The sequence below is a fragment of the Eutrema salsugineum genome, unplaced genomic scaffold (assembly GCF_000478725.1).
Source record: "Eutrema salsugineum unplaced genomic scaffold, Eutsalg1_0 scaffold_13, whole genome shotgun sequence".
Taxonomy (NCBI): Eukaryota; Viridiplantae; Streptophyta; class Magnoliopsida; order Brassicales; family Brassicaceae; genus Eutrema; species Eutrema salsugineum.
In genome coordinates, this window is record NW_006256885.1 from 5,202,784 (window position 1) to 5,217,540 (window position 14,757).

At 38.7% G+C, this 14,757-nt stretch overlaps 3 protein-coding genes across 5 annotated transcripts; 1 reads left to right on the forward strand and 2 right to left on the reverse strand.

The window, feature by feature from the left end:
• Positions 1 to 41: 41 nt before the first annotated feature.
• LOC18025190 (histone acetyltransferase HAC5) lies at positions 42 to 8,416 on the reverse strand. Of its 3 annotated transcripts, XM_024159919.1 has the most exons (17): positions 8,277 to 8,416; positions 7,694 to 7,950; positions 7,172 to 7,286; positions 6,774 to 7,026; positions 6,232 to 6,669; positions 4,309 to 6,089; positions 3,773 to 4,069; positions 3,386 to 3,661; positions 2,956 to 3,084; positions 2,635 to 2,835; positions 2,402 to 2,544; positions 1,997 to 2,309; positions 1,718 to 1,857; positions 1,444 to 1,522; positions 969 to 1,355; positions 657 to 856; positions 420 to 537 (listed from the first exon to the last, which is right to left on the reverse strand). In XM_024159919.1, exons 2-17 carry the CDS (start codon positions 7,822 to 7,824, stop codon positions 420 to 422), a joined length of 5,001 nt encoding a protein of 1,666 aa, XP_024015687.1. In that variant the 5' UTR covers positions 7,825 to 7,950; positions 8,277 to 8,416. The 3 variants fall into 3 exon arrangements, with proteins under 3 accessions (XP_006407274.1, XP_024015688.1, XP_024015687.1); XM_006407211.2 differs by lacking the exon at positions 8,277 to 8,416 and having other exon boundaries at positions 42 to 537; positions 7,694 to 7,824; XM_024159920.1 differs by lacking the exons at positions 6,774 to 7,026; positions 7,172 to 7,286; positions 7,694 to 7,950; positions 8,277 to 8,416 and having other exon boundaries at positions 52 to 537; positions 6,248 to 6,375.
• A 633-nt stretch (positions 8,417 to 9,049) lies between these two features.
• LOC18025191 (NAC domain-containing protein 21/22) lies at positions 9,050 to 11,363 on the reverse strand. Its single transcript, XM_006407212.2, has 3 exons — positions 11,045 to 11,363; positions 9,964 to 10,238; positions 9,050 to 9,529 (listed from the first exon to the last, which is right to left on the reverse strand). Exons 1-3 carry the CDS (start codon positions 11,235 to 11,237, stop codon positions 9,161 to 9,163), a joined length of 837 nt encoding a protein of 278 aa, XP_006407275.1. The 5' UTR covers positions 11,238 to 11,363; the 3' UTR covers positions 9,050 to 9,160.
• A 1,821-nt stretch (positions 11,364 to 13,184) lies between these two features.
• On the forward strand, positions 13,185 to 14,728 carry LOC18025067. The gene has a single exon (XM_006407213.2). It carries the CDS (start codon positions 13,238 to 13,240, stop codon positions 14,393 to 14,395), a length of 1,158 nt encoding a protein of 385 aa, XP_006407276.1. The 5' UTR covers positions 13,185 to 13,237; the 3' UTR covers positions 14,396 to 14,728.
• Positions 14,729 to 14,757: the final 29 nt, after the last annotated feature.

Below are 14,757 nucleotides of genomic sequence, written 5' to 3' on the forward strand. Positions count from 1 at the left end.
GCAGAACTTTCTATAACTGAAAACCCGCACATATAGTGGAAATCAGGATAATTTATTAGCTTACAGCTGTTTCAAAAATGCTACATTTACAGAACGAAGGGATCAAAAAGGTGAATTAAGATCCAGTTCAGCAGCCAAGACCCAATAATTCAATCGGATTCAAGTTAAAAGCAACACCAAAATTTGGATCAAAAATTACAATTCGCATATACACATGTCTATACCTTAAGAATAATACATGTAAAGGAATTATCTATGTACCTCCTCGTGGAACCTAAATTAGTAGCTGTGGCATCTGCTCATTTGCTCTTGAGCTCCTAAACGGTCTTCCTCCCAATTCTTTCTTGATGAGCCCAAGGCACCACCAGAGGCACGAACCCTTGACCCCATTAGATAGAGAGATAAGATGTCTCTGTTGATCAGTCAGGAGTGGATGTTTCTGCATCAGCGGCTCTCTGCCTCACCATCTCCATCACAGCTGCTCTGCGTCTTGAATCTGCCTGTTGTTGCTTTCTACTAAAATGAGCTCTCAAGTCCCTGTAAAACCACATGTCAAGTCATTAGTAAAACCATCAATTTCTTGAAGAAAATTTCCTTCTAAGTAGTATTCTTCTGATCAAGGAACAGATTGCTTTCAAACAGTTTCGATCACGTACCTGCATTTGGGCACTCTGCATTGGGGATCTCTGCAGTTTCGGGCGTGCATTCGGAAGAGGGCCCACATTCTCTTACAATGGATGCAACCTCTGGTTTTGCATGCAACACCATGCCTGAATAGAATCTTAATCATGCGACACCTTGGATACTGGCACTGTGCAGTGCAGCATGCAATCACGTGCAACAGCAGTTCTCTTAACTGTAGTACCAACAAGCAAAACTGTATTAGCAAATAAGGAAAAGAGAAGCCAAAGGATGCAAACTCTTCTAAACATTTGTGAACGGGCCTGTATCTAGTTACACGAATATACCTGTGCAGTCTGGATTTGATTAGTGTGTGTGTTCTGTACAACAGAATCAGTCGCAGATGGACGGGTAATAAGGCTATGTGGATGGTTGATGCCTTTTGAGTAGCAAGCACTGCAAACATCATAGTCAGGACAAACCTCACAACGCCAACCTTGAGCAGGTTCAAGCTCTTGCTGGCAGATGGCGCATGCTATTGCAAATGCAGGCACGGTTGGGTTGTGAAGATGATAGAGAATCATCATGGAAGAGTGTTTAGCCCGTCTTAGTGTGTCGTACTGATAATGGTTTCCTTGGCAAAGACTTAGGAAAGCTTGCCTAGTATCAAAGAATTCGCTCTCAAGGATGCCATCATTGTCCTTAATTTCAGTAGGAACGTCGTCAATTGCAACCTGCAGGGACCAAAACCCTTGTCATTTTCCAAACCCACCATGAAGAATAACCAAATTTGTAAAAGGCTCTATCACCGTAGAAACTTACAGGATACAGTACATGCTTCTCCTTCTGATTGACGGGGTGTTTCTCCTTTTCGAGACGGTTCTCTTCCACTTCATAACACCTGTCGTAAAAGAAAGCTCGTGAAATGCAGCCAAAGAATGTATATATCTTAGAATGAGCCAACGTATACTCTCCACAGTTCAGTGAAGAAAAATTCTTTTGGCTAGATATTTCTATAGTTATTTGGAAATTTGACTTTGATATAATTATATAAAGTATCAAATAAAGAAAGAGTGAGTCGACAAGTAGAACTTACTTGTCACAAATCTGAAAATTTTTACACTGGTGGCACACCCACCGATTTCCAGATACCATGAGAGTGCAACAATGCTTGCAACAATGTTGCAAATGAACCATGATGAAATCTTCCTTCATTGGGAGGATGATCTCACCCAGCTACAGAGAGGAAATAACAATGAAAAGTTAGTGGGCAATGATATTATATCTTTCTTCAACAAAAGCATAACAGAGAGAAAGAACAAGATAGAGCAAGATTATCTATTAAACATTTCAAAACAAGAGAAAAAAAACTTACTTTATGCATTAGCAGTAGATCCTTTGAGGCATTAACAGAAAGGTCCAACTGTCCAACTGCTTTTAGAGCCCTTTTCGATATGACCTTTTTCGGCATTACTTTTCTATTTGACTTTTTGCCATCTTCTTCTTGGCTCATTTGATCTATTAAATCCTCAGCGGCGCCTGGCCAATAGTCCCCATCAAAATATGGCAACCTTGCTGCTGTTACCTTTGCTCTACATTCACCAGACTGGACGAAAAAATGATCATAAAAATTTGTACATTCAACGACCACTTTTTCCTTGGAAGCTTTTCTGAGCATCGCTAAATACCTGCAAAGGAATGAATATTATGCATCATGATGCAATTTCTCTCTTGCACGTGAAAAACAATTATTACCAAAAAAAAAAAAAAAAGTCCATACCATTCCCTTAGCTTGTCAGTCTTTGGCGTTTTCTGAATTTCAGGATGACAATATAGAATATAATCTTCACCCTTGAGAGGGGGGCATGCCCATATATAGCAGCTTGAAAACCCACGTTTCTTACAGTAATCTAGATAACCAATCTGCAAGTCCGAAAAGAAGATTGTTGATGAGACTTGTTAAGCAACACAGAAGCCTGAAAGCAAATGAAATAAGAAAGAAAAGTAGCATACCAGAATTTCATGGTATACATAAGTACGGAGGGCCTCTCCAGATACTGTTTTAACGTCAGGTCTAAAGTACTTAACCGAGTCCAGATAGGAAAGGTATACCCGCCGCTGATTGGGAGACGCAGAATCTGTTCCAAATTCTTGGACGTACATGCCAAATAAGCATACTTCAACACCTTCGATCTTCTGAAACAGCAGAATGGCCTAAAAGAAAATTACATATTAGTTAGTATTGAAGCTGATAGTCAAGTAGCACGTAGTAGAAGGACATCATAATTAGAAAAATCGGTAAACAAATAAGAACCAAGCATACATTAGCTGTACCTTAGACTTATAAGGGAATTCTGATGAGTAATTTTCTTCTCGGAATATTTCAAGGAAGCGTGGCTTAACTTCTAATATTTTGTCGACGGATGCAACAACTCTGATAACAAGTGAGTCGGCTCCCGGGACCTGGTATACCAATAAAGAAGGAAACGATATCGTTATCTTCCTAAACCCTAGCTATATTAAAGAAAAGAGCATTATAAGAGATATGGCTTTAAACATAAAGGTGAATTTTCTTAACACTAGCGGTCATAAACTATTTATTTTTGTATCTTCTGTATGACATTCTTTAGTGAGTAAGCACAACTTGATACGTCTATCTATAAATCAACTAAATGGTTCTATGTGGCAGAAAACACCAGCGGTCCCGAGGGAGATAAGCACAAGAATATAAGCAAAAGACTTATCCGAAAACTTAATAAATCACCTCCTCGTAGCTTTTTCCTTGAAGTCTAGCCCTCTCCTGTCTTTCCTGCTTTAATTTCTTGAACAACCGCTGTTCTAAATGGTTGCTAAGAGTACTAGCCGGTAAACTTTTTGCCCCCAGAATAACACTTTGTGATACTGGTTTCCTTTCTCCTTGTTCCACCTCTTGTATATAGCAATTAGGGCAAGTGTACTCGGCTTGCCCATGATTCCTACGGCCGTTGAACAAAGCACAAATTTGATGCTGCCATGCTTGACATTTATCACATTGCACCCACTGCACAGAATCATTGGCTCAGAAGAAAAAAAATAAAAGTAAAAGCAGCTGGACATAAATTACGGATCCCTATAAATTAATTGCAGAACTTCAGTTACTGAAGACACGTACCGATTCTTCAACCTCTTCATCATTTTTCTTTTTCTCAAACCTCGACTTCGGCACAGGAGTTCCATCAATAGTAACAGTGTTCGTACGCGTTTCATTGTAGCAGGGAATGCAGACATAATGCCGTGACTCACCAGCCACAACAGTATAGTGCATAGCGTTTCTCTTGACACGTGCACCACATGGTGTGCAATAAATAGGTGTCGGCTCAAATGCAAGCCTCTCAACAGCACATAACTGGCAAGAGTTTTCGGACATGGCGAGTCCCATTGCTTTATTTTTTTCTGCCTTGGTTTTACTCTGAAAAAATAATACAAAGAAAGAAAAACTATCATTACCCACAGTTAACGGCCATGTGCAAACTCGAGTCTTTTTTACAGAAAATGGTATGCAGAAAGAGACAGAAAGATTCAGACAACAGCATATAGAAACCTCAAGAAGGTAAGAGGACACTGCCAGGATAAGAACCTTTCTTGGTAAACCCAATCTTTCAAATCAAACAAGAGTTGAATCAAAAAAAAAAAAAAAAATCAGCTTACCTGGCCTACCCACTGACGAAGACCGCGGATATGCTCCTCTACTTGCTCTGGAGTGAACAGTTCAATCAGTGAGACTCCCTTTATCTTTGACTTTCCGCTATTAGACGCAGCTACAACGCCCGCAGACTGTTCCGCTTTCTCTTCTTTGGGTACGCTTATTTCTTTCACACATTTTGGTTTTTCTTGCTCTGGTAAACAAACAGTTTTACCATCGAATGAAGAGTCTCCACCATGTCTTCCCATGGGGGTATCTTTACAAACAGGCTTCTCCAGCTCACGGGAAACTGGAACAATTCTCCTCGAAGAATCGGAACTATCTGCGTTCATAGGCACATCTGATCTAACAGTTTTGCAAACATCACTTTGTACACTATATTTCTCTTGCAAACCCATTGAAAAATGAGCTTTACTGACACCAGCAGATATGTTCGCTGGGACGCTGTGTGTGTCATGATAAGCAAACTGGGAGGGTTTCTCTACTTTCAAGCGCTTCGGAGAAGGTTGCAAATCATCAACAGATGGAGCTTCAGAGTCTCTTTCACTAGAAGCACGCATAGACTCAAAGGGTTCCTTGTGTCCATGATTTAAACTGGCTGAGATAGGCTCGGCTCGTCGGAGGAGGGCAATCTTTTCTTTTTGTTTCTCCTTGAAGTTTCTGACATAAACACAGACTGGACATGCTTCATTCCCACAGTTCTTGTTATGATTAATCAATTTTCGGGTTTGAAGACAATATTGATATGCACAAGCAGGGGCCTTGCAGTAATTGATATGCTTCAATAGCGTTTTGGCAGTAAAACAATACTTGCTTTCACAGTTATCTTCCGCTGCATTGCATTTGCGTACATGTAGCAGGAACAAAAGCCACCGCCTCTGATTTATATAACTTAAACCACAATCTCCATTCAGCTGTTTACTCAAGGTGTTGCTTCCTTCTGGGAGATGTGGAGCCTCCAAGGTGCTTCTAGGAGCCACAGTTTGGCAATTTGTAGACTCTCTTACAGACGAACTATCGTTAGTAGCTTCATGCTGCATAGGCAATCTTTGACCTAAGTTTACCCCAAAATGTTCTCTCTCTCCATTCGAATCTTTTGATATTTGTGTCAAGTTCTGAGAAGATGAATGCCACTGACCCAGACCTGATACTGGCTGCACGCCAACTGAGACGTTACCCAAATCTTTCCATTGTGATACCTCCTGCGTCTGATGAGTTTGCGGTGGGAAAGATGAAGAAATAATAGGCTGGCTACTACAAACTGTTGCACTCTGAGCACCAACATACTCATCTTTGACAGTGTTCTGCTTGTACTGGTTTTGCGACTTGGATGGTTCTACTTTGTTTAAAGCCTGCAGCTGAAATGCTTCATTGTAGTATTCCACGCGAGGTTCATGCTTAACTTGACTAACAAAATTTGAAGCTAACTGAGATTGACGATAAGCATCATTGTTCATTAAGTGCTCTTGTTGCTGGTATTGACCATGATGAGCTGGCTGGTTGAACTGATTTTCTAATGGTTGATGACTCACCTGAGCCAAATTTGCTCTGGAACTGGAAGAAGATTGGAAATTCCCATTCTCGAACTGTTGAAGTAGCTGAGGTTTTAGCAATGGATTTTTTGCCGCTGCGTGCAAGCCAGACTGATTATTAGCGAAGGAAGCATCAACTCTCCGCATAGGATTCAGACTCACTGAATCCACAGCAGTTTCCATTGAGCCAGATGATGTCAGAACTCCATAGAGATTCCCAGTCCCAAAAGTATCAGAGTTTCCCATTGAATATCCTTCACCATGACAAAAGCAATTTGCAGTTAGCATACCACTATGAGTTAGACACTCGTGAGAAGGATAGCGCCAAGGAGGACGATCGAGAGAACATTGAAATTCAAATAAGCATAAGATAAAGGGAAAATTAGAGAGATTTACTGTGCACATGTGACACCTTCAACTGATCGACAGGCTGATGCAAAGGTTGGGATGAAGTTGAAAATTGCGTGGAACTAAGGACCCCTTCAGAACTCCTGCGGCCATTAGCAAGCTGTACATTGTTCCCGCTCATCCCTACACCAGCATTCTGGTGCATGTTTGACCTGAAACCACCTCCCAACTGGTGATCAAGGTTGCTATGCATACGGTCATAACCAGCAGCAGGACGTTGCCTCTGCAGCTGAGATGGATTTCCAAATTCAGACCCAACAGCCAGAAGCTTGCCACCATCTCTAGAATTTTCTTCATTTCGATGAGAATGATATACATCAGCATTAACACTATTGTTAAATCCAGGAGTAGGCATCATCTGGCCAGTGTCATCAGAACTAACTGAAAATCCCGCAGACAATTGCTGGCGACCATTAACTATTGAGCCTGTTAAAACAATTTGTACGTATAAAAGAATCAGCACAGAGTCTTTGCAAGGTCAAACTTACAGGAACACGGTAGAATCTTACATCGGATCTAACAGACATTACCTCCATTCATGCGATTAGTTGGCAATAGCCTTCCAGTTTCGATTGTTGCACCTGCTAAGTTATTATTACTATTAAAGGTGTTCATATCCACCATAGGTGTGGCCGTATGACTTTGACCCCATCCATGCGAAACTCCAGGTGTTGGGACCATCATACCGACCGAACTTGAAGGATTAGCACGGCGTTGACTAAAAAGTTGATTCAGAGTAGATTCTATGCGAACCTCAAAACTTCGGAAATCTAAGTAATCCTCCTGTGGAAAAAAAGTTACCATCAAGAACAGTGACCACATGTACAACGTTAAAGCTTCTTAAATGATTCCATTTCTGGAATCCTAGTACTATTTGCGAGGAATATTTAACAAAATGTAATAATGAGAAGATTAAAACTGGAGAAACCTTTGACTTAGCCGTTTTTAACATTGCAGTTTCTAACCGTTTTGCAACATCAAATAACTTTGCCTTGGAGGCATCATCAGTCTTTGAAGGCTGCCTCTGCTGTAACCATGCGTAGCTGGGGGGAATAAGAAATCATGTATAGCTCAAGTAAATAAGAGTATTTTCCAGATACATAATCTTTACAAAACATAAGATCACTTCAACACAGCATTGCTGAGTTGCATTACAAAACTAAACCCCGAGAAATCAGGAATCCAACAATTAATCAATCAGAGGGAAAAATAAACTAAATTGCGTAAATAACTAGAATATAAGATGGCCTTTAGCACTCATAGCAAAAGATAGAAGTGCTGGAAGCAATAAACAGAAAGTCAACATTATCTTGCAGACACTGCAGAAAAGAGTAAACTGCTAATGTCAAGTGGTATCTATGCACTATAGAATAATCACATACACCAAAACAATAAAGAGCAAGCAAGAGCCACGACCCAACACAGCAAAGGCAAGTAAAAATGTTCTTACATTCTGTTGAGCATCTCATGCCGTACTCTGAGACCATCATGAGATATGCCATTAGGCTGAGAAGAAACACTGGAAGCAGAATTCTGCATGTGTCCTGGCAGAAGAACATTCCTGTTCTGCCCCTGGGCCATTGACAGAGATTGTGGAGCTGATGCCCTGAATCACACTGTTAATCTCTTTCTCGAGGAATGCAGAACTCAGGAAGCACTCTGCCTCGCCAAAGACACACCATCATCACCACGAAGAGAAGCTGCACTCTTTAATACAAAAAAAAAAAAAAAAAATTGAGTTCGAATTCGCCATGTAATTACAAAGAACATAGTATAGCACAATCAGTAGCAAAACCCATTTCCACATAATCCCATTCCAGGTAAACCACCTCGTGAATTACGCCTTAAAAAAAAGGAAACTTTATTGTTTTAAATTACTAAACGGAACCATCCAACTAAATCAGATTGGAAAAATTGTAACTTTCAGCATCCCTAGCTCAAGATCGATCGAAACAATTAATGCGTGGAACAAAACAAACCCTGTAATTGAAAGGACAAAAATGAGGAAGTACCCAAAGAAGAAAACCCTAAACCTGAATCGTTGGGTGGGGAAATCAGCAATTCCAATCCGAAATAAGCAATTCGCAAGAAGACGTAGAAGAAGAAGGATCACAGCCGTAAAATCGATGCTCAATTAGGAAAAAAAAAAGAAAATGAAAACGGCGAAAGACAAAATAAGGACGACGGAGAAGAAAGGAAGGATAACGACGGAGGTAACAAATATCCTTCCTTTTTTGGGCATAAAGGTGATATTTTTATTTTATTTTTGTTACCGACCAATTCATAAATTCATGGTTTATGGAAAATAGCACATGTTTACGAAAAAAGAAAATAAAAAATCTTACAAAGCTTCAACGGACAGAACACAACACCCGGAGTTTTTTACCCAATCATATTTTCAGATGACCCCCAATAAGTTTAGTTTTTCTCTCTCATCCACACAAGTCAATCAATAAAGTCGAAAAGGCAAGTGGAAATTACTTATTTTGGTATTGGTTTCATTGTTGGGGAAATTGGGAAAATTATCAGTAATTTACCAATTATACCCAATCGGGAATGATAAGACTAATATAGTAATAATTGATCATTGTCTACAGACGACCTGCCGTTTCTTTTCTCTGTAACGGGACGCATTTGCATATCCAACACAGTAAACGCGATCAAGTCCTTTTTTGCCGTGGTTGAAAAACTTTAAATATACTATTTATAATGTCGACAGAATTATATAACTTCAAAATCTTTTCACATCAAATAATTTAAAATCAACGTAAAAAATAAAATGATCTTTGTAGTTATATATGTGTGCTAGAATCCATAATGGCATAACAGTTTTAAACAAGAGCGGTGATCAATAAATGTTTCCAATCATGAATATTGTATATGATTCATATGCATAATTATAGATTTCTGGTAATGATCAATAATTCCAAGCATGGCTTTGGTTGCCAATGTCGGTTAATTGGCTCTCTGAGCTTCCTTCTCCATGACTCTGCGATTTTTCGACGCTCTTGGTGAGCTGACTCAGCAAAGCTCTGAGAACCATCTGTTCAGAGGAAGGATTAAAGAACGGGTTGGGATTCTTGGAGACCAAACCGGATTGGTTGGTTTGGTTCTGTGACAAATTGGAGAAGCAGGGCACTTGCTGATTGATGATTTGATGATGATCGAAGTTGATGTAAGAGTCCATTGATGCAGAGGCTGTTTCATCAGAGCAGCTTCTCATGTTGTTGTCTCTGTCGACTTCATTGTTGTTCTTGTGGAAAACTCTACACAATACCCACTCTTCCTGTTTTTCTCCAACAAAACAATTTTTTTTTTTTGTAATTTATTTTTTTTTAAAATAAAAAAATCAAATTTGTCAAATTTTGGTTAAGAGAGAAGATATTTGTGCCAAGTCAAAGATCATCTTAGGTAAGCTAAAAATAAATCTTTCGAAAATCGTCAGCAAAACCCCTTAAAAGACAAATAACATCCAGGTTGAATGTGAAACAATGATAAAGTCAAAACTTTTGCCATAAATTATGGGATAATATGATTGCAACATCCCCGGGCGCTTGATTCATGCCTAATTTGATATTCTGTGTTACATTCAAGAAACATAGATATACTTCCTATAAATTTCTAAAAATTAACCCAATTTTTTCTTTAACCTTCAAGTGAGCCATGATCTTATAGTTATACCATACGGAGATCGCCATGAGTGACTAGAGTAATAATTACCTTAAGAGAATTAGGAGAGTGGTGAAGTAGTGTTCCTTGGAGACGAAACTCGTGCATGACCCACTCGGTTTTACGACCTTTGGGGGCTCGACCTCGGTAAAACACTAGTGTCTTTCTCATGCCCACAAGGCTACCATTTCTTTGGATTGCTCTATCTTTACCGGTGGCCTTCCAATAACCAGTGGCCGTAGCCCGGTTTGTTCTTTGCCCCGTTGCATATTTCCGATCTTTTTGGCTGTAAAAATACCAATCTTTTCCTCCCACTCTTGCCATTCCTGTACATTTAAACATGGCCTAATTTAAATATTCTAATATTCATCGAACTTAAATACGGATAATAAGTTGGACGGTAAATGTATTTTTTCGTTCTGTTATCGGCGTGAATTTTTTTTTTTTTTTTGCATTTCACCTTCATGAATGGATTTCAGTTTTTTTAACTAACTAGGTGACTCGTTTCACTTCCACATTCATTATTGAATTTCAGTTTATTTTTTAACTAATAATAAGGGTATTTCAATTTTATTCAATATGTATTGGATACATTATCATAAGATATGGGGAGAAGTCTTTTCATAATTGTCTTTATCGTAATGACATATTCACTAATATCCAAATGATTTCTATCGATCCTCATCATATCCTAACTAACCGGGTTCCCAATTACCAAGCATCAAATAGGCATCCAACACGCGTGCATGATTTAAAAAAAAAGGTTTAATATATAAGTGTGTGTGACTAATCATTAATATATTGTAATTGTGCAGTTGAATAGTCTTTTTCACGAGAAAATAACAAGAAAAATACTTATTTGCAGGTGGCTCGCAAGTTGAACTTTGGTTTTGCTTGGTTTATCAACAAGTGGTGATCTTGTATTCGAATTTCGGAATATGGAAGAAACAATAAACAGATCATGTTGGTAACAATCAAAATGGAATAATATAGCATGCTTAATTATTACGATCGAATTGTTAAACTATATGATTATTTTCACACATAATATATTTAAGCTTTCTGGATAATTTAAACAATTAAACCTATAAGTAAAAGAGAGAGCGGAAAAAAAAAGAGAAAAATTACTTACGAGGAATGTCCCAAGGCTCGCACTTGTTGAGATCGACTTCGATCAAGACAACTGGTTGATAGAGGCTGCGAACGGTTCTTTTCATTAAGTAGTCGCAGACAAGCTCGTCGTCTCTCGGGTGGAATCTAAACCCAGGAGGCAGGTTAGCCTCAACCATACTTATACTGCCCTTATTCTCGTCTTTAGCCTCCATTTCTTTTTGATATCCAAAGATTTGTTTAATTAGTGTTTATTATCATCTGATGAAAGGTTAATATACCTGTGTAAAGAGGGCAGAGGGGGAAAGAAGGAGAGGAATTTGGGGTTTCTTTTTAGCACGAGATTATGTGAAAGAAGAACGGTGGTATAAATACTTAAGAAACCTTTAAGTCAACTTCGATATGTTGCTCTGTGTAAACTATAATCTATCTTTTTCTTACAACCACTAATATTTATAATAAACGGCGGATAAATTATAGGTGTTTAGTTGATGTAGCTTTTAGTTTAATCTTAGGTTTTCTAAATCTAAAAATTTCATTATTCAAGTCAAGTTTTTCGAGTTTTAGATTTCCTAAGAAATGATAAATAAACTTTGAAAAGCAATGAAATTTTCTATTCTTTTTAGAAACTAGAAATCAAAAGCTAAAATTAAACATTCTAAACAAAAATTTATGTATCCATACTATACGGCATTAAAAGATGGATGGATGATGGCTTATCAGACTTTTTTTTACCATCCTTAATATAAGGTTCTTACTTATTTATATTATAAATGATGATGTTATTATTAACAACTAGCAAATCTTCGACCAAAAAAAAAAAAAAAACTAGCAAATCTAACTTTTTGCAACATTTGAAAGTCAAATGAATGTTTTCGTCGAAGTCATTCGTAACAACAATTTTCGGCTATAAAAAATTTACAAATAGATATGATTTTATATGTATCACATTTACTATGACAATTTACTTTTAGTATATAGAATATATAACAACAAACGGTTATTCTTTACACCACGTTAAGTTTACATCTAGTATATATAGTTGCATAATTTCTCGTACTTGGAGAAGTATAAGCTGATTTTTAATAAATTATGGATTGGCTATTTTTTTAATGTGTGAAATATTTCAAAAAGATGCACTGTAGTTAACATGAAATAGTCCACCGTTAATTTTCTGTGAAACATTAAAGATTCTAGGTAGGAAAATTATATGTGTTGCCACGAAGCCAGTAAATATATGTCTGAACTAGCAAAAGTACAGTAATAAATACAAGAACGACCATTTATAGTTTCACGACTGACGTTACGTTTCGTTATGACATTGAGTAATCTGTTGTTGTCGTTTGTGTCTTAAGGTAAATTGATAAATCTATGGAAGCGAATCAAGCGATGATCGTACCAACTTAACTATGGGAGACAAAAGCGTAGCTTTGACTGGCCTTGATTTCAAAGCCACTTTCTAAATTTTGGAGGAAGACAAAAAAAAATTCATTTCATTTGGTTTAATGTACTTGGAGATAAATTTGTCTATTCTATTGAATTGGATGTACCATAAAATCTTTCATCTCTGGAGATTATGGGTTTTGGCTATGTACAGTCCATACATGTGCTATAATATTATTTACACAAATATTACAAAATATCGATGAAAGACATATATCAGATAAGTTGGATCAAAAATAGACATTCAAAATCTCATAACAAATGATGATTAGAATACCTGACGCTGATATATCGAATGAATCATCGAAATTTTGCGTCATATGGTAAGAAATAAATCATACAAGTGTGAAATTAATTTTTCAATTAGCTTTAATTGGTAAAAATACTACCATATCTCTTAAGTCTTTACAGATACAACAGATTCTAACGAACGCCGTTTTTGGTAGTGACCATAGACAGAGATGGACTGAATCAAGTAGAGTATATTTTCATACATGCAAAATTATAAAATGCAATCTAATATTCCCAAAAAAATCCACATCTAACCAATTTGGGCACTTTGAACCCGGCCCGAATATTATCCGAAAGGAGTGGATCCAGTAACAGAAGACACGTGTGTGCTATATATGTGAGAATCTGAGCTGAGCTGTATATATTGCTTGTCTCTGTCATTGCCACTTCTCAACAAACCCTAAGAGACCGCCAAAAAAAAAAAAAACTCTTTTTTTCTCTTCTCTATCTCTCTCTCTCTCTCTTTCGATATCGACTGTAAATGGCGTCGGTTTGCGTTAAAAATGTTGGTACTTCACCGGATAAGTTATCGACGGCGAGTTACTCATGGAAGAGCTCCAAAATGTCAGTGATGAGCCGTCGGGAATCTCCACCGTTGGATCCGCAGAGGGAAAACGAAGATCCTGTGGACTTTGAGTTTCTTCTCGAAGATCCCGTCACAATGCTATCAGCCGACGAGCTTTTCTCCGACGGAAAGCTAGTCCCACTAAAATTTTCCGGCGTAACTAAGCCGGAAGAAAAACCTATAACGGCGGTCAAGACGGCGGATAAACCATGCCGGAGACTAGAGATGGATATCTCCGGCGTCGATCCTTACCTCTTCTCTCCGAGAGCTCCTCGCTGCACAGTTAGATGGCGTGAGCTCTTAGGCCTAAAAAGACTCGCCAAAACGCAAGAAGAAGCGTCGTTTTCGTCGTCGTCGTCGTCGCGGTTGTCTTCGTCTACTCCAAACCCCAAAACGGCATCGTTTAGACATTTTCTCAACCGGAGCTCCAAATCCACCGCTCAAACGTCGTCTCCTCCGCCGCCGATAAAAGACTCAGACATCTCTGAGTCGTCAACGTCGATCTCCTCTTCGCGTCTCTCACTCTCTTCGTCGTCTTCCTCCGGCCACGAGCTCGACGACGTCCTTCCAAGACTATCTTTAGATCTCGACAAACCAAACGCTGCACCAAACCCGTTCGCTCGGTCACGTGCCCACCACCACCACTTACGAAACCCGAACCAACCGAGGAAGCCACGTCGTCATTCTCCGGCGGATGATTCGACGGAGAGTATTGAGTCGTCGAGGGGTTTGACGGTGACTGCTGATAGTCCGAGGCTTAATGCTTCTGGGAAGATTGTGTTTCATGGACTCGAGAGAAGCTCAAGCAGTCCTGGTAACTTCACCGGCGGACCAAGAATGAAACATCACCATGGAATGCCGAGATCTCACTCCGCTAATGTCCGAATCGCTCCTGTTCTTAATGTTCCTGTCTCTTCTCTCCGTGGCGGTCCCAAATCGGGTCTCTTCTTCGGACAGCTTTTCTCTTCTTCTTCTTCTTCTTCGTCGTCTGGAAACAGAGCTCAGTTGCAGCAGAGCAACAACACCAAGAACCATACCAATCGAACCAGACTTGAACCGACTAGCGAACTCTAAGAACCGAACCGGATTCTAATTGTACCAGCTTCGATTTAAGGGGTAATATGTCTGTTTTGAGTTTTATCGGGACGATTTCATCAGATGAGTTTAGATTTGGGTTCGGAAAGTAAATAATGAGAAATATTTTGATTTTCCATAAATCTATTTTTTAAAGTTTTTTTAACTTAAGTAGAGCGAGTTGTTCGATACTGGAAAAACCCAGTCAGTCATTAATTTCTGTAGCGAGGCTGTGAGAGTGAGAAGTGCTTCCCATGTTCATACATCGATTCCGAAGATATTACCACATGTTTTAGATAATATTAAAAAGTTTTGACTCATTAGCAATGTACTTACTTTATCATGAAGTTTTTAGATAATTG

Bases quoted from the DNA above. Each gene is read 5' to 3' on its own strand.
- LOC18025191 (XM_006407212.2), bottom strand. From the start codon at position 11,237: ATGGAGGCTAAAGACGAGAATAAGGGCAGTATAAGTATGGTTGAGGCT. The intron at 10,239-11,044 runs GTAAGTAATTTT...TTAAATGTACAG, and splicing joins CGAGCCTTGGGACATTCCTC to GAATGGCAAGAGTGGGAGGA. The intron at 9,530-9,963 runs GTAATTATTACT...GGAGAAAAACAG, and splicing joins ACTCTCCTAATTCTCTTAAG to GAAGAGTGGGTATTGTGTAG.
- LOC18025067 (XM_006407213.2), top strand. From the start codon at position 13,238: ATGGCGTCGGTTTGCGTTAAAAATGTTGGTACTTCACCGGATAAGTTA.
- LOC18025190 (XM_006407211.2), bottom strand. From the start codon at position 7,824: ATGGCCCAGGGGCAGAACAGGAATGTTCTTCTGCCAGGACACATGCAG. The intron at 7,287-7,693 runs GTAAGAACATTT...TATTCCCCCCAG, and splicing joins CATGAGATGCTCAACAGAAT to CTACGCATGGTTACAGCAGA. The intron at 6,670-6,773 runs GTAATGTCTGTT...TTGTTTTAACAG, and splicing joins AACTAATCGCATGAATGGAG to GCTCAATAGTTAATGGTCGC.